The sequence below is a fragment of the Canariomyces notabilis genome, assembly GCF_033297395.1.
Source record: "Canariomyces notabilis strain CBS 508.74 unplaced genomic scaffold N656scaffold_2, whole genome shotgun sequence".
NCBI lineage: Eukaryota > Fungi > Ascomycota > Sordariomycetes > Sordariales > Chaetomiaceae > Canariomyces > Canariomyces notabilis.
This window is the reverse complement of record NW_027041824.1, coordinates 1,070,488-1,095,735: the sequence shown is the minus strand read 5'-3', so window position 1 is coordinate 1,095,735 and position 25,248 is coordinate 1,070,488. Positions and strand designations below refer to the sequence as shown.

The 25,248-nt window shown below is 56.2% G+C and overlaps 9 protein-coding genes across 9 annotated transcripts; 4 read left to right on the top strand and 5 right to left on the bottom strand.

The window, feature by feature from the left end:
- Window positions 1–135: 135 nt before the first annotated feature.
- Window positions 136–2,229, top strand: N656DRAFT_700927 (cell division control protein Cdc6; the record flags this gene model as incomplete). The annotated part of the gene is made up of 3 exons (XM_064810903.1): window positions 136–184; window positions 245–442; window positions 497–2,229. The coding sequence occupies 3 exons, from the start codon at window positions 136–138 to the stop codon at window positions 2,227–2,229; spliced, it is 1,980 nt and encodes a 659-aa protein (XP_064673946.1).
- An 829-nt stretch (window positions 2,230–3,058) lies between these two features.
- Window positions 3,059–4,763, bottom strand: N656DRAFT_794692 (Methylmalonate-semialdehyde dehydrogenase; the record flags this gene model as incomplete). The annotated part of the gene is made up of 2 exons (XM_064817322.1): window positions 3,059–4,113; window positions 4,172–4,763. The coding sequence occupies 2 exons, from the start codon at window positions 4,761–4,763 to the stop codon at window positions 3,059–3,061; spliced, it is 1,647 nt and encodes a 548-aa protein (XP_064673945.1).
- A 676-nt stretch (window positions 4,764–5,439) lies between these two features.
- On the bottom strand, window positions 5,440–7,739 carry N656DRAFT_774623 (Calreticulin-domain-containing protein). Its single transcript, XM_064814302.1, has 4 exons — window positions 7,453–7,739; window positions 7,047–7,326; window positions 6,200–6,984; window positions 5,440–6,144 (listed from the first exon to the last, which is right to left on the bottom strand). The coding sequence occupies exons 1-4, from the start codon at window positions 7,597–7,599 to the stop codon at window positions 5,638–5,640; spliced, it is 1,719 nt and encodes a 572-aa protein (XP_064673944.1). The 5' UTR covers window positions 7,600–7,739; the 3' UTR covers window positions 5,440–5,637.
- Window positions 7,740–9,141: 1,402 nt separating this feature from the next.
- N656DRAFT_774622 (arad-like aldolase/epimerase) lies at window positions 9,142–10,073 on the top strand. Its single transcript, XM_064814301.1, has 2 exons — window positions 9,142–9,885; window positions 9,964–10,073. The coding sequence occupies exons 1-2, from the start codon at window positions 9,413–9,415 to the stop codon at window positions 10,055–10,057; spliced, it is 567 nt and encodes a 188-aa protein (XP_064673943.1). The 5' UTR covers window positions 9,142–9,412; the 3' UTR covers window positions 10,058–10,073.
- Window positions 9,924–11,063, bottom strand: N656DRAFT_241897 (uncharacterized protein). The gene is made up of 2 exons (XM_064808985.1): window positions 10,752–11,063; window positions 9,924–10,667 (listed from the first exon to the last, which is right to left on the bottom strand). The coding sequence occupies exons 1-2, from the start codon at window positions 10,950–10,952 to the stop codon at window positions 10,299–10,301; spliced, it is 570 nt and encodes a 189-aa protein (XP_064673942.1). The 5' UTR covers window positions 10,953–11,063; the 3' UTR covers window positions 9,924–10,298.
- Window positions 11,064–13,917: 2,854 nt separating this feature from the next.
- N656DRAFT_702185 (GINS complex, Sld5 component) lies at window positions 13,918–14,661 on the bottom strand (the record flags this gene model as incomplete). The annotated part of the gene is made up of 2 exons (XM_064811000.1): window positions 13,918–14,458; window positions 14,537–14,661. The coding sequence occupies 2 exons, from the start codon at window positions 14,659–14,661 to the stop codon at window positions 13,918–13,920; spliced, it is 666 nt and encodes a 221-aa protein (XP_064673941.1).
- Window positions 14,662–15,416: 755 nt separating this feature from the next.
- Window positions 15,417–17,669, top strand: N656DRAFT_826233 (uncharacterized protein; the record flags this gene model as incomplete). Its single annotated transcript, XM_064818475.1, has 3 exons — window positions 15,417–15,811; window positions 15,852–16,319; window positions 16,393–17,669. The coding sequence occupies 3 exons, from the start codon at window positions 15,417–15,419 to the stop codon at window positions 17,285–17,287; spliced, it is 1,758 nt and encodes a 585-aa protein (XP_064673940.1). The 3' UTR covers window positions 17,288–17,669.
- A 278-nt stretch (window positions 17,670–17,947) lies between these two features.
- N656DRAFT_241768 (uncharacterized protein) lies at window positions 17,948–20,818 on the bottom strand. Its single transcript, XM_064808984.1, has 2 exons — window positions 20,213–20,818; window positions 17,948–20,139 (listed from the first exon to the last, which is right to left on the bottom strand). The coding sequence occupies exons 1-2, from the start codon at window positions 20,723–20,725 to the stop codon at window positions 18,046–18,048; spliced, it is 2,607 nt and encodes an 868-aa protein (XP_064673939.1). The 5' UTR covers window positions 20,726–20,818; the 3' UTR covers window positions 17,948–18,045.
- Window positions 20,819–22,083: 1,265 nt separating this feature from the next.
- On the top strand, window positions 22,084–24,935 carry N656DRAFT_841848 (uncharacterized protein). The gene is made up of 2 exons (XM_064819014.1): window positions 22,084–24,442; window positions 24,564–24,935. Exons 1-2 carry the CDS (start codon window positions 22,398–22,400, stop codon window positions 24,610–24,612), a joined length of 2,094 nt encoding a protein of 697 aa, XP_064673938.1. The 5' UTR covers window positions 22,084–22,397; the 3' UTR covers window positions 24,613–24,935.
- Window positions 24,936–25,248: the final 313 nt, after the last annotated feature.

The window sequence follows — 25,248 nt, the reverse complement described above, 5'->3', positions numbered from 1 at the left end:
CTCGCGTAGTCAATCCATGTACTTCGTACCAGCGTGTAGCTACCAAGAACTCTCCTTCCATGTCTCTCCACCACAGCTCAGCTCTTTCCTCTCCAAACACTCACCACCGCCAATTGCTACTAGCAGAGTGCAACAATGGCATCTACGACCTTGGGAAAGAGGACACGAAGCTCCAGAGAAGTCGGTAAGTGCTGGCGCCTTCCGAACAGCAAGCAAATCAAGCAAGACGGTGACTAATAGTCAGCTGCAGAACCCATCCCCGGTCCCGCCTTCTCGGCCAAGCGAACACGACGGACGCCTAGGAAGATTGTCGAAGATGAAGAGAATTCTCCGGCAGTCACGGCCGACGACACTGAGAATCAGGAAAATCACCAACCCTGCCGCAATTCTCAGGACCAAGACAGGTCGAGACGCGCCTCGATCGCCACCACTGTCAAGAACTGTACGTTCACCGCCCTGTTGCTCTCAAATCTTACTCACTAATATATTCTCACAGTGAGCATCGCGCCCGTCACCCCCTCAACACCGCGCCACTACGATGTCTTCGCCAAGGGGACCACGACTCCACGGCATCGTGTCATGTCCGTCGGCAAACTCTCAAAGCGGATGACGCCTCAGACACCCTCCACCCCGACATCTTTTCAGACAGTCTACCATCAAGCGAGGCAGCTCTTCTCGCGCAGTGCCGATCCTGGTCAACTCGTTGGACGCGATGAGGAGCGCGCACGTTTGAAACAGTTCCTCGAGCGCTGCAAAACCTCACGTCCCAGCGGGTGTCTCTACGTCAGCGGGCCGCCTGGAACGGGCAAGAGCGCAATGGTGAACCGAATCACCGAGGAGGCAGTGTCGGAGACAGCCGCCGTCCGCAGGGCCTACATCAACTGTATGAGCATCAAATCGTCCAAGGACCTCTATGTCACCTTGTTGGATCAGCTTGGTGGCGACAGCGACGTGTCCGAGTCTGATGTCGTTGCGGGTCTGGAAAAACTCTTTCTTCGAAAGAGCAAAGCCCCTGGGGGCTTTCTCGTTGTGCTCGACGAGATCGACCACATCCTGACGATGGACCTCGAGAGTCTATACCGCATTTTTGAATGGTCATTGCAGCAGGCTTCACGACTTACCCTCGTGGGAATTGCCAACGCCTTGGATCTCACCGACCGGTTCCTTCCGAGGTTGAAGTCGCGGAACCTCAAGCCGGAGCTTCTACCATTTCTACCCTACACAGCACCGCAAATTAAGACAATCCTTACCTCCCGGCTAAAGACCCTCCTACCCGAAGGTTCCGCAACCCCCGATTTCATTCCCTTTTTCCATGCTGCTGCTATCGAGCTCTGTGCGAGAAAGGTCTCCAGCCAAAGCGGTGACCTACGCCGAGCCTTCGAGGTCTGCCGGCGAGCAATCGACGTGGTCGAGAGCGAAACACGGATGAAGCACGAAACCGAAATCAAGGAACAGCTCCTGCAGATGAGCCCCTCTCGCAAACCCCTCGGCGAGAACCGGAATCCCGCCGCCTCGTCCCCGCCTCGCGCTTCTTGCGCCCCGCAAGCCCTCCCAACATCAACCGCCCTAACGAAATCTCTGCAAGCCCTCACCCCTTTGACCGCGCCGCGGGTGACCATCGGCCACCTGAACAAAGTCACAGCAGCCGCATTCAGTAACGGCGCCACTCAACGGCTCAAGACGCTCAACCTGCAGCAGAAAGCCGCCCTGTGCTCGCTGGTGGCCATCGAAAAGCGGAACCGCGCCGCTGCCTACGGCTCCTCATCAGCCCTTACCCCTCCCACCTCCTCGATTTCTACTCCGACGACCCCGTCCAAGCCGCCGCATGTTTCGGCGCCGACCGTCAAAGCCCTCTTCGAAGCCTACTGTCGCTCGTGCACGCAGGACTCGCTCCTCCACCCGCTCTCCAGCTCCGAGTTCCGCGAGGTGGTGGGAAGTCTCGAGACACTCTCCCTCATCGCCCCTGTCGACGGCAAGACGAGCTCATTTGCCGCGCTGGGAAGCTTCACCCCTGGTAGTGGTGGTGGCAGCGGCGGTGGGACCGGACGGAGGGCCAGGAGGAAGAAGGATGTGTTCTTTGGTGGTGACGGTGGAATGCCTGGGAGCGGGCAGCTGGCGGACGAGAGGAGGGTGGCTAGCTGCGTGGGCGAGAAGGAGATGGAGGCTGCTATCGACGGCTTGGGCGCGGGGATTCTGAGGAGTATACTCTCCGGAGACGCATTGGATTGAAGCATTATCCTGATGATGGGAGGGGCTTGTTATGTATTCTTGTCAGCCTGCTGTTAGAGCTGGGGACTGCATTCTGCATTGCATGGCTGGCAAGGCGTTTCGCGGCTTTTGTTTGGGACTTGGTTTGACTTGGAACGGTGGAGGATCAAGATACATAGTATCGTGTTGTATACTTACATGGCCTTGGCTCGTTGGACGGCCAGCACTGTACAATCAAACCGGCACCCCATTGCTCTGATGGGTACAGGTGAAACCAGTGTCCTATCATAACTATATCTTGTGTTGAACGGCCAGTTCGGTTACCTGTTCCGCGTGTATTGTGTTGATCACCGGCTGTGGTTAAGCTGAGAGATGTCCGGTTATCACCCGGATACAACAAGATTGTCATGCGGTTCTCGTCCCCGGGAAACCCAGTTGTAGTTCGGATTCTAACCGTTCGATCCCCGGATCCAACTCCCTACTCTCTCGTTCGCCTACACGATTAGCCCTCTATCCCCAGACTGATGCCACCACCCTTACGCCATGTCAAAGGCACTGGTATCAACCCCACTACTATCCCCCGGGTACTAGGAGATTGGTAGTGAGCACCTGTAGAGTTAGGAGCATGCAGAAGGCAGTTCGGCGGAACAGAACCCGTTCACTTAGATTTGACACCTAGGTAAGCAACGCAGGCAGGTAGATAGGTACATAACAACTCAACCAGCGTATAAACACCTAAACATGCTCAACTAGTCATATACTTGTGATTTTCCCTTCGTCCGCATTGCCCAGTACGTATGTATCAACAACCTTTCCCCTCCCACCCCACCCCACCCCTCCCCGGACGAGTTCAACTATGCGTCGGCATAGCGACATCCGCCTTCTGCGAGATAGCATCCGCCCCAGCCCACATGGCCGTGACCGTCTTGAGCTGCGTGTAAAAGTTGACTCCCGGGCGGCCGTAAAAAGTACTTGCCCCGCCGCCCGCAACACTCTTCTTGTTGCCCGTGAAACTGAACATGGGCAGGGGCACAGGGATGGGCACGTTAATACCGACCTGGCCGGCCTCAATGCTGCGGCGGAACGACTCGGCCGTGGCGCCCGACTTCGTAAAAATGGCCACACCGTTGCCATACTCGTTTCTGTTGATCAGCTCGACGGCCTCGTCAAGGGTATCGACGTTGAGGCAGACCAGCACGGGCCCGAAAATCTCCTCACGGTAGCACTGCATGTCGGGGGTTACGTTGGAGATGATGGTGGGCGCGATCCAGTTGCCGTTGGGGTACTTGGGCGGCTTGTAGCCGCGGCCGTCGAGGAGGATGGTGGCGCCCTCGCGCTCGGCCGAGGCGATCAGGCCCTCGATGCGCGCCTTGCTCTGCGGGGAGATGACGGGCCCCAGGTCGGCGCCGGGCTCGAACCCGCCGTTGACGTTGAGGGTTTTTGCGCGCTCGGCGAGTTCCGGCAGCCACTCCTTGGTCTCGCCCACCATGACGAGCGTCGAGAGCGCCATGCACCGCTGCCCCGCGGCGCCGAACGCGGCGCCCACGACGGCGTTGAGGAAGTGGTTCTTGTTGCAGTCCGGCAGGACGGCCGCGTGGTTCTTTGCGCCGAGGTTTGCCTGCACGCGCTTGCCGTTGGCTGAACCCCGTGTAAAGATGTACTCGCCCGCCTTGTTGCCGCCGACGAAGCTGATGGCCTTGATGGCGGGCTCGTCGAGGATGAAGTTGACGGTGCGGTGGGCGCCGTGCACCACGTTGATGACGCCGTCGGGGAACCCGGCCTTTTGGCAGAGCTCGGCCAGGATCATGGCCGCGCCCGGGTCGCGCTCCGAGGGCTTCAGGATGAGCGTGTTGCCCGTGACGGTCGCGATGGGGATGCACCAAAGCGGGATCATGGCGGGGAAATCTTTGTGAAGCAGGTCAGCTGCACGTCTAGGGGCGACATATTAAAGGGGAAAACGCACTAAATGGGCAGATGGCCGCAACAACGCCCAGCGGCTCCCGGTAGGTCCTCGTCTCCATGTCCTTGGCCACCTCCAGCACTTCTCCCTTGAGTAGCTCCGGCGCAGCGCACGCGGCCTCGGCAACCTGCAGACCGCGCAGCACATCGCCCTTGGCATCCGCAAACGTCTTGCCCTGCTCGAGCGTGATGCTCGCGGCCAGGCGGTCCCAGTTCTCGCGGATGAGGGCTACGAATTTGAACATGATTTGCTGGCGGTGCAGTACGCTGGTCTGTCGCCATGTCTCGAACGCCTTCTGAGCCGAGGCAACGGCCGCCTTGAGTTCCTCATCGGTATTCTGGGGCACGCGGGTCACAAGGTTGTTTGTTGCCGGGTCGTGCAGGTCGATGAATTGGGTGGTGCTCGAGCTCAAGAACTTGTTGTCAATGAAATAGGGCGTGTCGTGCACCTCCTGGATCTTGTCGTGAGTAGTTGGGTAGCTGGTGCTCGTGCTCGCAAGGCCCGCCGCTGCCGAGGCGGGACGCAAATGTTGTGCCGTGGCATGCAACCTCCTCACCGCCGTCGCCGAAACGGTTGACTTGGTTGGCGGGGCCATTCTTGCTGACGAGCCGAGTATTGCGGCGGCTCTAGGACAACTAGGTGATGAAATTTGACGACCGACGGTGGCAGATGCTGAAGCGGCCCTGGTCGCAAGGCGGCGCATTGTGTTGTTGCGGAGAGACTGAGATCGGTCGTTGATGAATGGGTGGGATTAATTGGGATCCGGGAAGCGGAAAGCGGTAAACGTGGTTGGGGCCAGGAAGCTGCGAAATAGCCGGCGTCTATAATTAAGCACCGAATTGCTTGGGGATTCGCCCGTTCCCAGTACAGACAGTACCTTGCCTATGTAATGAGCTGCGTGATGGCAAGTTATGTCCAGTGCATCCCGTCCACTGCAATGGGAAATGCGTAGCACACTCTCTCCCTTTATCCGGCCAGCGGCTACCGCTCTTATGGGACATGTCCTGGGGAACGAGAGCCGAAGGTGGAGAACAACCCCGCTGACCCCAAAGCCGTTGCATGCCGACCGCCGATCGCTTCCGCCCAATTGGTCGAAGCGGCCGGGGTAGCTCCAGTGGGGCCCGCCGAGAGTCGCGGGTGCTGTCACGGATGGGGCCCTCCGGGTTCTGGCAACGGGCCGGGAAAAACAACTTTGGATACCGGAAAACAAACATGGCACCTTTATTAGTACCAACGCCACACTGTCTTTTGTGTGCCTAGAATACATATGCGCCCTGGGACTCCGCCGATCAAATAATAAGCAGGATAACGCAAAAAAGTAGTGCCTAACAGTCACTGCCCAAGTCCCGACCAAGCTTGGATTGCGGTACCTGGCAACTGCCCATCCGCTAATCCGAGTGCTATCTCCGTTCAATTTCCCTCCCCAGAAACTCGACTTGACATGAATAGTGTCGTGTATGGTTTGCCATCTACGATTGGCTCCGTGTGGTGCGCTTGCTGGCCTCCGACTTGACAGTCTCGGCGCCAGTGGTGGCGGCCGATGCAACCTTGTCCTTGACCTCCTTGGCCTTCTCCTTCGCATCAGCAGCGACCTTCTTGGCCGCAGGGGCGGGAGAGGATCCCAGACCGACGAGACCGAAGAGCAGGGCGACAACAGTGACGAAGAGGGCAGCAAGACCACCGGCAATCTCGGGGACGAACTTGATGGCCTCGAGGGGATCCCTCTTGGCAATGGTCAGGAAGAGGTCGAGCTTCTCCTGAATGTACTTCTTGGGGTCGTCGAGGAACTTCAGGTCCATGGGCGACTTGGGCTTCTCCTCTTCCTTCGGCTTGTCGGCAGTCTCCAGGGCCGTCTCGACGGGGTGCTTCTTGAAGAAAGTCTCATCGGCGAGCTTGCGGGCATCCTCAACCGAGTGGCCGATGTAGATGTTGTCGAACATGATATTGTTCTGCATGGTCCAGATCTCGAAGCCAATCTACGGGAATGTTAGCAACGGGAAACCAAGTCAAAATACATTGGAGGGAGCTTACAGCGCCCATGGGCTCAAAGTTGGCGGGGGTCTTGTCCTCAAAGTAGTCGGGATTCTTAATCTTGCGAGGAGCCCAGGGACCCTTGTAGGCCGGGTTATCAATGAGCGGCGCGGTCCACTTGCCCTTGTAGTCGGGGTTCTTCTTCATGGGCTTGGTCCACGGGCCACAGCCAGAAACATCAGCGCACTTGGGGTTGGGAACAGTGGGGGCAATCCAATCGCCGTCCTCCTCATCATCCCAGTCCTCGGGCTTCTGGGCCTCGGGGTCAGGGATGGTGAGGGGCTCGTCAACGAGCCAATCAGCCGGCTGGGTAGCCTCCTCATCGACAATCTCGTACGGGGCATCCTCGTCCCAGTCGTCGGGCTTCTTGGCATCGGGGTCAGGAATACGGGCCTCGTCAACCCAGTCATCGGGCTTCTTGTCCTTGGGGTCGTCAATCTCCTTCGGAGGGTTGACCGCAGGGTTGAAATCCTCGAGGAGGCTACCCTCCTTGACCTGTTCGCCGTTCTGCTGGATGACGTACGTGTTGTTGGGGTGGACGATGAGCGTGTAGAGCTCTGTGGTCTTGACGATCTTGGCGGTAGGAGGAGAGGTGAGGTGCTTCTCCTCATACGCGCCCGTCTTGGGGTTCTTGTGGTTGAAGATGAAGTGGACCTTGTTGGTGTGGCCGCACTTGTCGGGACCGAACATGATCACGTACGGAGTCGTGTTGGAGAACTCCTCCTGGTGCAGGGCCTTGTTCTCCCGCAGGAGCTTGAGGTAGGCACCACCGCATTCGAGGCCATCTGCAAGGGAAACGGACGTTAGTGCCACGATCCAAGGCAATGTAAAGGAGGGGTAGACGTACTCTGCAACTTGACCTCGTATTGAACCACCAGGGTCTTGCCCTTGGGGTCAATCTTCTTGGGGAACTTGGCGGAGATGGCGTGGTGGGCAGCAGCATTCTTGACCACAAGCCCCTTGTCGCCCTCCATTCCCTTGTAGACGATGGGCTCCTCAACCGCCCACTCGCCGACGTATGCCCACTCCTCGTCACCTTGCGTGTCCTTCTTGGCATGCGAGGGCTTCCATCGCGCCTCCCAGTCATCGGTGAACTGCTCGAGGAATGGAGCCTTGAGTTTGGTGGGCTGCAATTCAGCTGCGTTAGCAAAATGATTTTGGAATTCGTGGTTTCGTCATTGCAATGCCCTTGTCGTCGCTCAGGAGAAGGTGGGTGTCCAGGAGAAGGGGATTGGAGCTTGGACGACACTCACAGTGAAGGTCGGAAGCTCTGGGGCAGCCTTGGTCGCCGACTCGGCGACAGAGCTGCTTTCATCCTTGAGCACCTTCTGGTCTTCGGCGTTCACGCCGCCAACGAAGAGCGCTGCGCTGGCGGCAGCGGCGGCGACGTTGAACCTCATTTTGGATGGCCGAGCGTCGTCTCAAGCAGCTCAGCGATGTGGTCTGACAAAAGGAGGATGCAAAGGACACAAAGGTCGATTGAGGAAGGAAAGATCGTCTACGGGGACAGACGATGCGTTGGGGTTGGGCAATGGATAATCGCTCCCAGAGCTCGAGGGAAAAGGAAATCGCCCAAGCTTGCAGAGGCAGCTGCGAGTGGTGAATTTGAAGCTCGGTGGGCGATTTCTGACAACGTGTCTTTAACATTCCTGAGCTTTGAGCTTCGGCTGCCGTAACAGCGGGACTGCGGGGGATTGGCCACTCGGAGTGGCCCCTGCGGACCCCAGGTGGAAGGCCTTCGAACCTTCGATTGGACAGCCTCAATCCCAGTCTCCTCATCCTTCTCACTTGCTATCATGTGTGAACTGCAACTGTATGTAGATAATGCCCGATGCTAGAACGGGAGTCTGTTTCACACTGGACTTTGCAATTCAACTGCTTTCAAGTTACAATCATTCTTGTCTATAGACTCAGTATCTTATTCCTTGAACTCGTATGTCGCCAATCGACTCCAAGGTTGGCTCTAATCGAACGATTCGAGTGTGTGCAGCTAGGACGGTGCCGTCTGTAAGACAACGGCAGGCATTTAACAGCGAGACCAGGTAATAGTTCACCTCTGCTACAGTTTTGCAACACTGACCTCTCAAAGCTTCATGTGAAAGCGAGCTTCACCCCTAAGTCGACACTGGGAGACCCTCTCTAACATGACATGATAACCAGGACTAGACTCTCTATATCAATGCCATAGAGCGACACATGACTGTCCATACTAAGCTGAGTATTACTGGATACTTCGAATGCTTGGCTGCAATTGGAAGTGCTAGTTTAGTGAAGAAGTCGTACCCCGATGACTTGAGACAGCATGAAGTCGGAAGTTTCACAGCAGCCGTAGCTCTGTTCCAGCTTTCAATCCTGTTGACAGCTGCCGTCTACATACATACATACCGAGCTCGAAAGCGAAAGAGTTTACGTTAGTCCCCAAGGTAGTCTGCGACTCGTGTTCTCTTTTGCTAGTGTAAAGTTGGTCCTCGATGTCCGCAAAGTGGAAAGAGACCACGTGGAAGTCATCTCAGAGATGCCCTGGGTAGTGCAGCCGTCGTTCACAAAAGCCGGCGATATACCTCGAGGTGGAGCCGTTGCCGCAAAGCTGCTACCTAAGCAAGCGGCCGCATGAACTCCCGAGCCGTTCGGCATGCCAAAGTGTCATTGTGGAGGGCCGCTCCGGACCTAGTCAATTTAGCCCCAAATAGCCTCATTTGCGCTTTTATACTGCCGACTCCGCCAAAATTGCCGCCAGAGACAGCCTCACCGGAGCTACCGGATTGAAGCCTCTGAAACCTGAACCAGGGGGACCTGCCTGCTTTGGCTATCGGCACAGGAACCGGCTATCTCGAGAGTCCCGACCCAGCATACATCCCCCTCGCACCGCACGGAGGTCCCGACGCCGGCACGAGAATGACCCCGCCCTCAAACGGCCAACCGGCCGACGACAACAACAATGACCACCTTGTCCAGTCCGACAACCCGGAGCACCCGGCAAACCTGATCCCCTCTCTTTGCGCCAAGTTCTGGACGCTTGGCTGGGTGACTGGCACAGGCGGAGGAGCCTCGATTCGTGATGAGTATGGACCATCTATTACAACTGAACCCCTCCTCATCCATTACCCCGCCATCCCATCCCATCCGCACCTTCAACTAACCACCATGGTACCCATGGCACCATGACACAGTGACCTGGTCTACATCGCGCCATCAGGCGTGCAGAAGGAGCTGATGAAGCCGTCCGACATTTACGTCCTGTCGCTCGCAGCGCAGGCGCAGTCGCTGGACCGGCGCAAGCGGGTTTACCTGCGCAGCCCGCCGCAGCACAAGCCGAGCCAGTGCACGCCGTTGTTCCTGGCGGCCTTCACCAAGCGGCGCGCGGGCTGCTGCATCCACACGCACTCGCACTGGGCCGTGCTGGTGACCATGCTCCTTGAGGCCCAGGGAGGGTCCCGCGAGTTCCGCATCAACAACATCGAGCAGATCAAGGGTTTTGGGCGGGGCTTCGGCAAGAGTGGGAACCTGGGGTACCACGACACGCTGGTCATTCCCGTCATCGAGAACACGGCGCACGAGGAGGACCTGACCGAGTTCCTCGAGGAGGCTATGGATAAGTATCCCGACACATATGCCGTGCTGGTGAGGAGGCACGGTGTCTACGTGTGGGGCGACAATGTGCACAAGGCGAAGACGCAGTGCGAGAGGTGAGAATCCACCGCCGAATCCCCTTTAGGGAGGACATTGGGCCTCGGGTTTGCTGACACGATGCTGCTGGACGCCAGTCTCGATTATCTTTTCCAGCTGGCGGTTGAGATGAAGCAGCTCAACCTGCCGTGGGTAAGCGAAGTCGAACCCGTCGTACCGCGGACGTCATAGGCAAGAAAAACACCGCAATCGCATGCACACAAAGTCCAAACCATTGAGGCATAACAGACGCGCCCGTGTTTTGATGCTGACACTATTACCCGTGACGTACACACTGCAGCAGTGACATACTGGAAACGCTGTAAATCCGATCCCAACCAAACCTATTACGCCCTCCACTGATCATCCCGTCTTTAACTTCATTCCATTCCATCCCATACAGCCCGATCCACCACATTAAATGAGATGGCGCTCACAGCGCCAAAACAGCAGCCAAAAACCCGAACAACCCAGCGGCAGACCCAGTCATCCGGAGCATCTGGCTAGCCGCGCCAGTAGACGACGCCGCGGGGGCAGAGGAGTCAGTTGGCGAGGCCTGCCCACCAGCAGTACCAGAGGCACCAGTGCTGCCGGCGGTGCCCGAAGCCTCACCGCTGGCGCTGCCGCTAGATCCGGAGCCGGAGCCAGAGCCGGCGCCGCCCGTGGGGCTGGGAGTCCCGCCCGACGTGGTGAAGTAGTTCTGGCCAATGCAGTCTGAGACGCATGTCTCGTAGTTGCGGATGTCGCTTTCCGTGCCGTTGCCCTGAGGGCAGGCCGCCACGCAGTTGTTGGTGGCGTTGACCTGGTGAAAGGTGAGTCGTGGTTAGCGAACGCTGGGCTTCGTAGTGTGGGTTTTAGAGAGTGACAGAGCTGGAGTGACACCTACCTGGGACTCGTTGGGGTTCGGGACGGCGATGCACTTGGATGTGCAGCTCACGTCGCCGGGAGTGCAAGCTTCAATGCAGGCGATCATGGAGGCTTGGACCGGGTCTGTGGTGGTGGGAGTAGCCGCGGAGCCGCTCGTCGTTGACTGGGCGCTCGCGACGAGGGCGAAGACGCCGGCGAGGACAACGGAGACAGCGCGCATGTTGGTTGATTATGATACAATATTATCAAGTAGTCGGTGCTTGGTGATTCGAGCCGGGCTGCTTCAGCTGGTGTGGTATACGATATTATACACGTACGTACAATGAACGAATGTAAGAGGAACGTTCAAAAAGAGAGCGAGTGGTGGACGTTCTCTTGATGTGGTATGCCCCTAGAGCCAAAACAAAGTAGGGAAGGAACACATTCCTCGCTACAATGAGGGATGTTCTTTCTATATACCTTGCCTAACCCATCACCCCGGGGAAGGACCGAGCCAGGGATTGCTGCAGTCTTTGGGCGTGATCCGGGGGCTGGGCAATGTCCCCTGCCCAGTGAAGAGGGCCATCTGGCACTGGGCTTGCATTCGAGTCGCGCTGCCTCCCTTGAGCATGTCTCCACAGTGGCTCCCAAATCGCGAGGATCTCCCTTCCCGTCCAGTCGCGCGGCGCAGCGCGGAGAAGAAACCTGGCAGAATACGGGGCCCCTGGCATTTTTAATCCCTTTTCCGTGCAACCATCCGGACATATGATTCCATCCCCTCACTCTCCCACGATCCATCTGATTCTACACTACCTCGACTACACTATCCATACCGTTCCACGGACTGTTGTTGACGTGTGTTTGGGGTGGAACGAGGGCCTGATGACAACTCGAATTTTTACATTAGACTGCCCAATGCCGGCCGACTCGCAGACTGCATTCACCCAATTGAGTGGTGATCGTCCCCAGCACCAATCAGCATGTGAACTTTCGCGTAAAATGATCTGGGGAAGAATTCGTCTTGGCATGTTTGTGGTTGCCGTCGGCCCGTGCGACCCCTGGTAACTGATGACTGGGTGTCAACAGAGGTCCATTCACGCATTGTCCTATCAAGAAATGGTCCAGGGAAACCAAACCAAGAATGTGTGGCGCGATATCTAAACTCACAGGGCAGCGTACTGCGGGCTGTAAACAACATGCGAGTTCATGAGAAGGCAGTGTTTGGAGGTGGTGGTCGGACTGCTGTGCTACATTGACGTTACGGTATGAATCTGACTGAACCACCCCCTGAGAGATTAGCGCCAGTTGCCTCGGACGAAAACGTCATTGGCCGCATGGGCCGCTGAGCCTGCATCGGGCGGCATTGAAGTCTGGGCTAAATTTCTACGTACTCCGTACACAAACTGTGATTTGTACTGTAACTCACTCTGCCACTCTGCTCATCGACAGCCTTGCCGTACAGTACGCGTCGAGGCGTGTGGCCCTGGCTCGAGCCTGCGTTCTCAATCTACAGTTGAGGACCTCCGTAGACTGTGCTCCGTATGTAGAAGGCTCCGTGGTTAGTGCTGATGGTGCTTGCCTGTCTAAACGCAACTGTCTGGTGCCGTTCCCTCCCATAATGAAAACGTGTCTCGATTTTGGTTGACTAGAAGATTCAAGTCCAGGAGTCCCACAGTCCCGAGGCTATTCCATGCGAGGTCTGCGGTAAACAATTACGTGGCGAACTGCTACCACAGTAAAGATCCCCAAGAGCCAATATGATAAGAAGTACTTGTACTGTATCCGTACAGACAAGAATTATTGGTCCGTATAAGTCTCAAAGAGACGAAAATACAAACGAAGCAATGGTACATACCATTTTCAGTGGGGAAACCGATCACCGTTGGATTCCCGTCACCCAGCCACAGACAGGGCCGCCAAGCCTTGGCGTACAGTCCGTGAATTTGGTAAGGTGTCATTTCCCAGCCAAATTTGTAGTGACCAGATGGATTTTAAGATCCTAACGCCGCCCAGATCTTGTGCTATTGAGGATTGACCTTCCTACGTTGACCTTCTTTGTACGTTGATGGACTGACTGGCGTTAAATTGACTTGGTTGATCTGACAACTGCAAACTGTATGCCAAGCTTTGGTAGTGTGGCTTCAATGGTCATTGTGGCTGTGTGAGCGGAATCCAACGATGATCGGTTTCCCCACTGAAAATGGTACGAAGTGTGTACGAATATTACATACACACCAAAGTTGGCGCGTGCTGACCTGACCAGTGCCCTGTAGCTGACCTGACCAGTCTTCCATGCTGCGTGCAATACCTAGCGTTTGACGACCAGAGGCATAATGTGTTTAGTGACAAGTCATCGAACTGTGCTGTTCAAACAAAGTCAGTGACCAATGTTGAAAAAGAAGAAGTTTGGGATTGCTTTGCTGGTCCTGCGTACTTGCGTTGAACTCCTCGAGAACGCGAACGATGAGTTGACCTGACCAACCCCCACCTTGTTGACCTGACCAGTCCACATCTTGTTGACCTGACCAGACAGGGCCTCGTCTCTCCTCGCCTCAATACATACATAACTCTCATCTTAGAGCTGCAGTACTGTACATACATTCACACATTATAGTCTAGGCCAAGTGGACAGTAATCTCTAGGCGCCAGCATTTCCCAGCTTCCAAGATATAGAGCATCCGGGATATTCTGAAGGTTTTCCCAGCTTTCTGTTCTCTTTGTATATGATAGCTCCCGACTTCCACTCGGCCCCTATCCTTCTTACTGATGACGGGAGTTTAGGTCACTTCTTCCCTGCCGCTTCTGCGCCTGAACAAGACAGACCGCAATCACTATCCGCCAGGCTCCTGACAGGCCGATCGTCCACGGGGCGGCTCCTCCAACCAGGATCATTGCGCAGAGATGTCGAGCAGTCTCAAGCGCAGTGAATCTCCCGATCTGTCACCATTAGTAGCGCCCCAGCTACGGAGAGAGAGGGGGCGACCAGGGGAGCGTTATACCAGGCTGCCTTCCCATTTGTATGCCGCAGTAGTCCAGCTTCTGGCACAAAACGGTCCCGGCCAACTCAGGCAAGAAGCTTCGTTAGCACCAGAGACATGGCTACTCAGTCTTCGGGGCGCTTTCAGCGCTGCTGAGCTGTCAAGGCTGCCGCTCGAGGATCGCCCAGGCCGAGTATAGTCCCCCCATCAACAAGTAATCCCCCTGAATCAAATGAGCTCGGCGCTGCCCGCTTCAACCAGCGGCTTCGCATCGGACCAGCGCAGGATGACAATGTCGTTGACCTGCATATTCGTAGCGTCGTCCGTGTCGACGCCACGGCCTTCGACGAGGGCGTTTTTGAGCAGGCGGATGAACACGGCCGACTCGAGATCGGGGGTCTCGATCATGGAGATGCCTCCCGCGGTGTCGTTGAGGTTCTGCAGGGCGGGCGGGAAAGAAGCCAGGAAGGACGACAGGTAGTGGTTGTGCAGCAGGGCCTGGTGGCGGGTGGCGTAGGCCAGCTCCATGTCCGAAAGACGGCCGCGCAGCTCGTCGGTCGAAAGGTAGTGCAGCGTGTGCTTGTCGATCTTTGCGATGCGGGCGCGCAGGTAGCTGCGCACCAGGTACTTGAAGCGCTCGAGCTCGGTCTGGATGACGATGAGGGCAAAGTTGGTTTTGGGGTCCATGTCGCCCGTCATCTCCTCGACCTTTTCAATCTGCCGCTTGATGCTGCCATTGATGCGCTCGAATAGCCCGTCGGCCGGCCAGCTGCAGATGCCGGATTAGCAGGGTGCCGGGTCAAGGTGAGATCGGGTCCGACAAGGTCGAGGAGGGGCAGGTTCGTACGGCAGAAGCTCCGGCGCCGATCGTTCGGCAACCCATGCACGCGTCAGTTCCTGGAGATCGCGCTTTTCTTGGGGTATGGTGTGGAATGATGGGTCGACTTCTTGAAGAATGTCGTCGATGTCCATGTTGGTGAGATAATTTGGAGGCCTTAGGTGTCGAAGGTATCAACGTTGGGTGTAATTTATACAGTACGCTACTTGTGCATACAATGCACGTAACCTGGATCAACCTACTGCATTTCGTTAAACGTTAAAGATGCAGAACCTTGCTTAACAGATTAACTCCGCTCACAACAACCTAGAAGTTAACATACTCGACATATTAAAACGTTGTTTGTGCTTGTACAAATTACCTAACCTCAACGACAAGATGCAAGCTGACATTCAACAAAGCTCTACAATTCCCCTCCCCGCTAACATCCCCTCATCAGCTCGAGATTCTTGCCCAACCAAATCTACACCGGCCCAAATACATTACCCCATCTGCAAAGTCCGGGGAGAAATTGCCGAGGACCGCCTTGAGAGGCTGAAGCAGTCGCACACTTGTGTTCGACAACCAGTCAAGTGATGGTTGCGTGCGACAGCTTCTGCACCGGATGTCGGTGGCTTGCATCGAGCATGGCGGGTCTTCTGTCTCATCCTCACAATACGCTCAAGAGCGGTTATGGCCATTGGCCGAGCCCGCCATGAATCCAATGATGGTCTGCTGTGGGGATGATTCCTGCCGCCAGACCGCCGCCACATGTCTTGGTTAGCGATTTGTTGTCGTCTTGCGCAGCCTGTAAAGCTGTACCTAATAGCCCAGGCATTTGACGGCGATTGATTCGGATAGTCATGTGCTGCTCCTGCCTCCCAATCTTCCACCATGAGCCAGCACCGCTATGTCGTCTGTCTGGGCCCGGCTGCTCATTGCTATCGTGAAGGCCTTTGACATTCTCGCTGGACCCAAGGTCTGGCCTACGGCAGAGAACTGCGACTCGGAGTCAAGCCTGGCCTCCCCATTTCAAGACGTCGGCTATGTGGAGACATGGGCAGATCCGTTTCCTGGGACGAAGGCCCTGTTTGGATTACACGGCCAAGTCTTGAGCGTGGGGAGGAGAGACTGTTTGTCGAACGGATCCAACTACTGCTTCGGTAACAACGTCGACTTCTGTCCCGACTGTGGGAACTGCTGCATTGAGGGGAAGCACTGCTGTGGGCGAGGAGATCTGTGCTGCGGATCCGGTTGTTGTTCCAGTGACCAGACCTGCTCTCAGGGGAAATGCCTCTCCGCTCTGTAAGTCTGCCGTTGAGCTACCGTATCAGCTGAAATAAAGAGGTCGTCAGATTGACAAGTCGAGAAGGCTGGCTGTGACTGTTACGTCGACCATCGTTGAAACGACGACGCACATCGCAACACAGCGGGCAACCATAGTGGTGGCCCGGATCGAAACGTCGACTGCCATCTCGATAGTTGATGTCACCATCTCCAGTGCTGCAACCCAGACCGATGTTTTCTGGGTAAGCGTCACAACAGTTGCGGAGCAGGTTGTTCCCAGGCAGGAGCTGCCCCAGCAAAGCGAAGGGAGCGGCAGTAGTCTTGCGTTCCGGACGTCTCAGGGCAAGAGACTGCCCCATGGCATCAGCAACATTACCCCTATTCCACGGCAGGCAGCCCAGGATTCGACCCCGACGGTGACCAGCTATGTCACCCAGACCACAGATATAACCAGCATATCCTCTACCAGGGTGACCGTCTCGACAACCTCCACCGTCGTAACCACCCTCTACCAAACCAACACGCGGTAAGCCTGCTCAGCACCAAATACCAACCAAAATCCTATCTGTATGTATACTAAACCTCTCCCGTAACCGCAGCGTCGTCAACGCGCAAACAACAATATCCACCACCTCAACCCTAACACTCACCTCCCACCCGCCAACAACCCGCACAGTCACAAGCACAGCAAGCCTGATTCCTCCCCCATCACACTCTCCGTCCCCCACCCCAACATCATCATCACGACCACCCCCACCATCGCTATCATCAGGCACCATAGCCGGCCTCGCAGCGGGTGGTTCCATACTGGGCCTGCTGCTGGCAGCTTTTGTAGTCCTCTCCGTCGTTCGCCGGCGCCGGCGCCGCTACCGCTACCGCTTCCGCTTCGGCTACCATCGCCACAGCCACAGCCACACGCACAGCAGCAGCAGTGACTACCATGACTCGTACTTGTACCGCGACGATAATGGCAATGACATGCAGCTTGAGCCCACCCTGCCGCCGCTCCCGGCACATTTTGGACCGGCTGCGCCAGCGGGCCACCACGCGCTGCCTTTTCAGTTGCCTGTCACGGTAGGGGCGACGGCTCATCATGCCCAACACGAGCGAGGCCGGGGGCGGGGGCGGGGGCGGGGTCGGGGTCAGTGGGTTGGTGGTGGTGAGAATCAGGGGTTCATCAGGGGGGTGGGGATGAAGGAGGGTGAGGAGATGGGGATGGGGGTGGGTGTCATAAGCATTGGGATTGCCGAGGTGGCGGGGGCGGATTCCATGCCAATTGAATTGGAGGCTTCGTCGGGTTTGTCGCGGCAGGCTGGTGGTTCGGTTGGTGTACGGGCTGTCGATGGACACGGGCACCGGCACGGGCATGGGCAAAGAGAAGGGAGGAGGTTGGGCGAGTTGGAAGGCGATGGGGGCGTCATTGCTGAGGTGTCTGGGGATGGCGTCGATGTCTGTGGGAGGCGGGATCGGGGTGGGTTTATGTTCAAGAAGTGATGGGACCGATCTCTATCGTGAATCGTGATGCCCTCCTGGGTTGATGCCATCATATCTGGGAGCGGTCGATTAGTCAGAGAATTGAAAGGGAAGGCTCATCTGATCTATGATGTGCTATACCGTCTGGATGAAGGGGTGAAGAATTCGGATAACCGTCATGGTAGTGCGGGCGAACAACATCGCAAAGGGGTAGATAGTGTTGCTAACTGGAACGGTGCAGGCAGGACAGTAGTCAAGCCATGACTCGAGGATAGCATGCTCACTCAGGTACCACCGGACTTGGTTATGAAAACCAAGATCAGTTGCCCTGGTAGCCTCCAGCACCTACGTTATGTATACTTTCCGAGCTGACCGAGCTGCGCTCATCAAACGACATATTCACCTGACAGAAACATCTTTCGATACACCCTCTTGCTCAATTGAGCCCTCACAAACAACCCCCCTAACCCCCATAGCTCAAGAAATACACAGCACCCTAGCCAGGCCAGGACAAGCAGAGACGCGTATACATATAGGTATATATATATGGGATAATAGACAACCCCACAACGCTATGCACTAACAACAACACTATGCCCAACAATCAAACGCCACATCATCCTTCCCAGACAGTATCAATACTATACTGCCAACCCAAAACCGCGAGATGATATATCCAAAATTCCTCTCCTTCCAGACCATAGAACAGCATATACCATCAACAAGATAAGAGGAAAAAAAAATAAAAAAAAATAAAAAAAAAATAAAAAAACGGAGAATCATCGTTCATACCTAGGCAACGGCTCCGACCCAGCCTCCACACCTACACCCCCACCCCCAGCCTCTGCCTCATCCGAAGCCGAAGCCAAATGCGGGCCATACGAGTACGTATACGTATAATCCTCTGCCGCATACACCCGCTCAGCAGCAGCAGCACTCCGATCCCCTTCCCCACCGCCCTCCTCCTCCGAAAGCACCGGCGCCGAGGGTTCAAACTCCTCCGCCGCCGCCGCCGCCGAGGGTACCCGCACAGCAAGGGGCGCGGCACTGCTCGGTCCAGGGTCACAATCCTCGGGAAACTCTGGCGGCGCGCTGGCCTCGGCAAGGAGCCGTTGTCTTTCCAGCTCCTGCTTGTCCTCTGTCGGGTGGTGGTAGTGGGCGGTGCCCTGTGAGAGGTCTTCGAGTGTCGGAGCCGAGGGCGTGTCTGCTGCGTCAGGCGGCAGCAGCAGCGGCGGGGGAGGAGGAGGAGGCGGCTGGGCGGCGTCGTCTTCGGCGTCGTAAATGTTTTCGTCGGCGATGGGCACGTCGGCGGCTGGAGGATGATGGGCACCCGAGGGACCCGCGACAACGGAGGTTGGTATTTCCGGGGGCTGGCTAGGCAGTAGCCTCTGCTCGGCGCGTCTGATGCGCTCCTTTTCGGTGAGCGTGCTTTCGTCCGGTACCTCTGGTGGAGGGATGTAGTAGGGTACGGGTGCGGACGGGGGTGGCGGGGAGGGTGAGTTCCATAGTGCGGAGTATGTGGGTTGAGAAGCGGGTGACGGGCCGTAATCATGGGGGTAGTCAGCCGGCGCATAGGGATCGTTTTCTGCCGGTGCCGGCCAAGGCTGCTTCTCGCCCCTGTCGCCGTCGTACAAGTCGCGTTCGCGGACGGGCACAGTGTGGACGGAAGGTGTAGGTTTGAATGGAGCCTTGCCCCGGAGCCGGTTGCTATCTGTCGTTCCGACAACGACTTCAAACATGACAGAGATTACGCCCTTCTGCCGCCGAAGTCTGTCTGTATCGATAATGCTCGTTCCCCATGATGTTAGTGAGGCTGCGCCATCGAAAGCAGTGCCTGTCAAACCGAGCGGTCCGCTCACGGTGTTGACCCTTGCCCCAGAAGACTTCCCGGCTTGGATCTGGTTGGCCAGCTTCCCCCCAAGATCCACAATGACTTCGACATGGTATTTGAATGTAATCATCTCGTAGGGAACACCTTTGATGGTGGGAAACACGTCCTCAGGGACGCGTACCGACGTTGTTAGTGTTGCCGTCAAGGTGGCCGGGTCGATGATAAGGGGGGCTAAAGACTGAGATAGGTCTTTCCGGAATACACTGCACGAACCGGCTGCTGACAGAGAAAGGCCGCCGAGCCCGGTCTTGGACTTGGGGTAATACTCTTCCTTTCCCCCCTTCCGATCATTTGAGCTTGGCAGCTCCTTAGAAGGCAGCCAGGGGGACGAGTCTATGCGACCTAGCCTGTAGAGAGTCACGATAACTCCATGCAGGCTCTTTATCCTTTTAATGTGCTGGACGGATATCTTGATGGGCACCGTGTCGCCTGGCAGACAGCCACCTTTTTGCAGCTCAACGGTTGCGGTGATTGTGCGCTCTTTCACGGCGGAGATCGCTTTTCCGCCGGATACAGCAGTGGGAGAGGTCACGGGGTGACTGTTATCGCCACATTTGCTTCGGTCAGTACTGCGACTGACAGCGCTATCACTGCTCACGCTCCGCACATCACATTGCGCCAGATTTCTCGAATTGCTGCCCGCAGCCTCCTCGTGGCGGTCCTCTCCAATGACCGATAGCGAACCTTCTGTGGAATTTTCGTTTGCTCGTGTTGAATCCATATCGGAGGCTGGCTCGGCCGTGTCAGGGGCAGCCAAAACTTTCTCAGCGCTAACGCCGGGTTGCTTTTTCTTCTTTGGCCGCTTTGATACAGGCTCTAGGTATATTGTGCGAGGTCGTGGCGGAGCCAGAGGGCCAACATCAACTTTCTCGATAAGACTTATTTTCCGCTCACAGCTCGTTTTGGGCGGCACCTTGGTCCCCATCGATGTCGGACGGGTCAAGGTGGCCGTGATCACGTACGAGATAGTACCGCGTTCAAACTAGGGCAGGTAATGTTAACAAGCGGTAAGACGAAGGAGAAGGGACTGCAAGAGCAGCAACGTGAACACATACATCTATGCTGCTCGGTAGCCCATGGGTAGGGAAGAGCAGATCAAAGTTGAACTCATATCTGCCCGGCTCGAGCCGCCCATCAGCACTGAGGGCTTGCTCATCTTGGAACAGCTTCACGTAGCCTGACGGGTGGCTTTTCTGACGCGAGCTGAGAATCGGAATGGCGGGCACCTCGGCAGGGTCGACAATGGGCTCGTTGGCGGGAACGTTAGGCCCCTTGTAGACGCGCATGTAGCCGTGTAACGACACGACGAGGTGTGTGATGCGGACAGGCTTGACTATGGTCAAGATAACCGCGCCCTTCACGTGGTCCCCGGCGCCATAGTTGCGATGTGGCTCGGCGGGTCGGATATGGAAGTCGGCAATGTTGCGAGCGCGCGAGCGGAGCAGGCTAAAGCGCGAGAAGAAGGACGACCGGCTGCTTGATGACGGGCCCTCGACGGGAGACGCAGGAGCAGAGGCGGCGGCGGCGGCGGCGGCTCGGTTGTCGGGGGACTGATTCGACTGGCCCATCTATATTGCTGGCAGGATAGGGAGCGACGAGGAGAGGGGCAGCTGAGGAATCGTGTGGAATCGTGGTCAATCGGCCGTATCCGCGTCGCAGCCCATGCGACACGGGCTCGGTCGTCTGGCTTGACTCGCAGCGCAACCACAAGATGAATCGGGCTGCGGCTTGAAGGCCTCTCGGGCCGAGTCGGGATGTCGATTGTTATCGAGGAGCAGACGACAGAATGGATAAGAAGGCCAAGAGTCGGTCGTCAAAGAAGCTCGGGATTGCATATGCCAAGGCTGTACAGGCTGATGCTTGGCTTGCCAAGGAGGACAAGAAGTCGTGGGGAGCGACGAAACAGACGGGGCACGAATGAGATGACCCCCTGAGCGTGCGGGGGCTTTTAGTTGGGGCGCCGAGAGCGGCTTGGAAAAGCTTGACTTGAACCGAGCCAGCCGACCCATACAGTCCTGTCAGTGCCTGGTCGTACGGAGGTACGAATGTCGGCATACACGATACCGGTATTGTACGGGTACGGAGAATGTTGTAAAAGCAATCACAATATCCCGTTCGCAACTTGTCGGGTCAGTGTCCCGGGAGGTAGTAAGTAATAGGACAACAATGTGAGAACATTCAGATGAACAGTCGGTGCAAGTGATCATCCCAGAAAACGGTGTATACTCCATTGTTGATAATCATCCATAGGACCATAGGCGAGCTGGCCACTTCCTTAGGTACTGTATTGTACTTAGGTAGGTAGCTGCCAGATACGGTACATACATACAAAACGTAGCCTGACATTTGATGGCGATGATGTGACTCGTCGGCGTATTCGTTCCCCTAACACCCGCCCTCTCATGTATCAACCGCCTCGAAAATTCCATTGCACAGACGAGGTGCATGCATGCGGGATATCCCGCCACGAGTTTGTCTCGTGGCACTTGGGGTACGCAGCCGCGAGATGAACGAGGCTTCTGGAGCAAACGAACGAACAAGAGCTCGATCAATCGAGGCATGTTCCATCGTCTTGGCATCTTGGCACCACATGTCACCACGGTCCCTGACTCCCTGCATGGTGGTCCTCGTGGGTAGGAGTCCCGATATACATGTATGTACTCCGTATCGAGACAAGACTCTTGTGATCGGATGTGCGGTCATCGTCCGCGTTTTGGCGTGTTATACACAGGAGACAAGACAGTTGCTAAATCTTTCATAAACCTACAAGCAGGTAATCCTAGGTAAGGTACTCCGTAATGACTATTCAGGGAAAGCGCCAGGGCGGCAACCACGTTGGGCTGGCTGTTGCCTGGAAGGCCAAGGTGCAGTGTATTTTAGTGGCTCCTGTTTGCACTGCAATGTGCATGTTGCACTAACTTGCCCACTGGGTTTGGTGCAGTACCTATTGCTGTCAGATACTTCTGTCCAATCGCTAGTAAGGGATTACACATTCAACTACACTACGCGGAAAGCATGCTCGATCTCGGGCATGTCTTCGATTGACAGGAACTTCGTCAACCTCTATTGATTTCCATTTTAGCGTATCGACTTTCAAGCATAAAGATATGCGGCGCAACCGCAAGCATGCTGGGAGGCCCAGATCGAGATTCGATTGAAATTCGACACGCTGGCAGGCACACCTTCCAGTATCACGGCTTCTTGATGCGGGGACGCTCCTTGTAAAAGGAAGCCGACAAGATGAGGGACATCACGGAGCTGCCGCATGACATATTTCTCCTTGTCATCTCCCGCCTCTCTCCGCGTACCTGTGTGCGTTGTCGCGCTGTCTCCCGCCGATGGCACGAAGCCTTCACGAGCGAAGTTGCCTCGCTGCTGCTTCTACGCTGGAACTTCCCCCGATGCCGCGAGCTACGCCTGGCCACTGCCGCTGCCGCCCTCACGGCATCAACTCTGGAGTCAGCAGACATCCCCGCCAATCTGAAGGCCGAGCTTGCAGACATCATCGAGAATCCCCGGCCGTGGTTCTCGATTTTGGCCGATGTAGCTCGCCGGTACTACTATTTGAACCAGGCGAAGCCGCGTGTCATTGAGAAGCTCGAGATGACCAAGAACAATCGGCAGAAGATGGGCTCCCTCTTCTCGTTCTGGCCGGTGGCGCCTTGGAGCAGGTTCCTGCGCTTTCTGGACAAGACGTCCGATTTTCATCATCCTGATCCAGAGTGGTCGTACAGCCAGGAAGACGGTCTTCTGGTGTATCCCGCTAAAGTATCTGCTGAAAATGATGGCTACGTGTATCACATTATCGACTTAGCGACAAACCAACAAGTGCCTGTGCCATTCGATGTTCGCTCAAAACATATACGTCGAGTCCGGTTAGCGAGTGGTGTGCTCATCATCGAGTGGGCAGAAGCGCTCCCATACCATCAGCTGAACGCTCTCGAGGTAGTGCATCGGCACTTCGTTACGGCCTTCGATGTCATCCGCAAGCCTTCGGCAAAGTGGTGTGTTGAGTTCCGCTCTGAGTGGGAGCCACACTTCCTTGGTCTGCCCTTGAACCGCTCAGACCGCTTCTTCTCGACGCACACGGCGACGCATTATGCCGTGTATTTCTGGCAGCCTAACCGCTCGCTCTACCATATCGAGCCTATCGAGCAGTTGGCCGTATGGGACATCTCCTCTCCCAGTCCCTACCGGCCATCAGCAAACCCAAAGGCTGACAAGCGCCCGAACATTAGTCGAACAACATCCTTACCGACTGGTTTATGGAACGGAAGTAGCAAGGTTACCGGCAGGAAGTTACATGAAGTGGCAGGCTCGGAACCGAATTCGGAGTGTCTGAAGACAGTTCCCGCCTCGACCACTACGACCGGCCCACGGGTTATTCGGCGCATGGCCTGGCGCGAGTTGGATTTCTACGGAGTGCGCCAACGCGCAACACCGCAGCTCAGGGGCCTGATGCTGGATGGCACGAATCTGTATGTTATTGAAGAAGAGCACCGTTGGGCCGAGGGCCAACATAGCTCCCTCAATCCCCCTCGCGTCCATCTCGTTCGGTGTACCGGTATCCCGGTCATTCCGGCGCCGCCCTGCCCTGAATCTTCTTCTCAGCCATCATATCCAGCCGCCGCATCTTCCACTGGCTATTTGAGTATGACTGAGCTCGCTAATCACACACCGACGACTTACACATCCACGACGAGCAATGATCCCGTCCATGGGCCGGTCTGGGTTGACGCATGTGGCGCAGATGGTGATGTCAACATGAGCTTCTGCCGGCGCGTTGCTGACGCCGACGGGCTCCTCCCAACACTTACAGATATAGCGTCGCTGCCTACCGGGGATTCTAGCCTTGACGCTCAGACACACCTTACGGACCCGCTCCGCATTCGCTCGTCCTCCGCAGCCATGGGTTGGCCGTGGGCGCTTGCCGAGAGCGGGCCCAGAAATGCTGCGATTGGAATCGGACCGAAAATCCGGCCCGGCCTGGCCCCGTGCTGGCGCCACGAGGATTTCCCCTATCTGACCGTGACCCAGATTGTCGACTTCGCAGCCGGTGTACGAGTAACGGCGCGTGACTGCTTCATGCTGGAGACTATGTCAGTTCATGTCCGCCCGGCGGTCTCAGTCGAGGGCACTGGCTCGCCGTCTGACACGGAAGACGACGCCGGGCGCCGACGGCGCAGCAACGTGAGAGCACATGCGAGATGCAAGGAGCTTCCTTTTCCCGACGGCATGTGGTCAGAGCTCATGGCTAAGGGCCACATTGCGGGGGACGAGAGGTGGTATGTATTATCAGACCTGTTTACTCCTTTTACGGGTGGCTCTGTAGCTATCGCTGGAAGGAAACCACATTAGATCTAGAGCCTTGCTCGCCAAACCTATTCGACTGACACTGTTCGTTAGGATTGTCGGAGAAGATTACGAGGGAAGAATCACGGTCGTGCGCTTCTGAGGAACGATTCCTTCTGAACAAACACGCATCTACCGGGATGATTGGTTACCACCTGCTCCTCTATGCCTTTATCTTGGGATGAAACGGCAAATCAGCCGTAATACAAGGAATTTCAGGAGAAGATAAGGCCCAAGATTGAAGCCTTGGAGAGCAATAGCGACGGTTGACTGAGCACCGGAGGCGCCTAAGTTGGAAACAACGCCCTGCTATTGAGCGACATCTTTAGAGTACGAGACCAAAGCGTAATCAGCAGGATATTGGCTATGCAGCAACTACTAGATGTCTTCAGCGGCAAACAAACAATTGACCAGAATACGTATCGCATACAGAGAGTAAATGCTGCCATTCACGATCGCGCAGGAGCCTAACAGCATTATCCGTCATCTTCTCAATACCGGAACCAAAGGCATAGCAGGTTAACTGCACGGGGCATTTCACCGTCTGCAACGGATATAGAGCTTATGCAAGCTCTTCTTTCAAGAATGGTGCCAACATCGCGGCAGTAGATCCAGCGGGTAGGCCTGCAGTAGACCTGGTAGCCTCGACGAAATTCGAGGCGGATTGCTCGACTTGACTGTCAAGAGGGATGCCAGTTGTGGCAGCCCAGGACTCCCAATGGCATGACTTGCAATGCAG

Coding starts and splice junctions, on each gene's coding strand:
- N656DRAFT_774623 (XM_064814302.1), bottom strand. CDS start 7,599: ATGAGGTTCAACGTCGCCGCCGCTGCCGCCAGCGCAGCGCTCTTCGTT. Junction 6,985..7,046: donor ATACGAGGTCAAGTTGCAGA/GTACGTCTACCC, acceptor TTTCCCTTGCAG/ATGGCCTCGAATGCGGTGGT. Junction 6,145..6,199: donor ACTTTGAGCCCATGGGCGCT/GTAAGCTCCCTC, acceptor ACATTCCCGTAG/ATTGGCTTCGAGATCTGGAC.
- N656DRAFT_774622 (XM_064814301.1), top strand. CDS start 9,413: ATGAAGCCGTCCGACATTTACGTCCTGTCGCTCGCAGCGCAGGCGCAG. Junction 9,886..9,963: donor GCGAAGACGCAGTGCGAGAG/GTGAGAATCCAC, acceptor GCTGGACGCCAG/TCTCGATTATCTTTTCCAGC.
- N656DRAFT_241897 (XM_064808985.1), bottom strand. CDS start 10,952: ATGCGCGCTGTCTCCGTTGTCCTCGCCGGCGTCTTCGCCCTCGTCGCG. Junction 10,668..10,751: donor CGAACCCCAACGAGTCCCAG/GTAGGTGTCACT, acceptor ACCTTTCACCAG/GTCAACGCCACCAACAACTG.
- N656DRAFT_241768 (XM_064808984.1), bottom strand. CDS start 20,725: ATGGGCCAGTCGAATCAGTCCCCCGACAACCGAGCCGCCGCCGCCGCC. Junction 20,140..20,212: donor GGCTACCGAGCAGCATAGAT/GTATGTGTTCAC, acceptor TACCTGCCCTAG/TTTGAACGCGGTACTATCTC.
- N656DRAFT_841848 (XM_064819014.1), top strand. CDS start 22,398: ATGAGGGACATCACGGAGCTGCCGCATGACATATTTCTCCTTGTCATC. Junction 24,443..24,563: donor ATTGCGGGGGACGAGAGGTG/GTATGTATTATC, acceptor ACTGTTCGTTAG/GATTGTCGGAGAAGATTACG.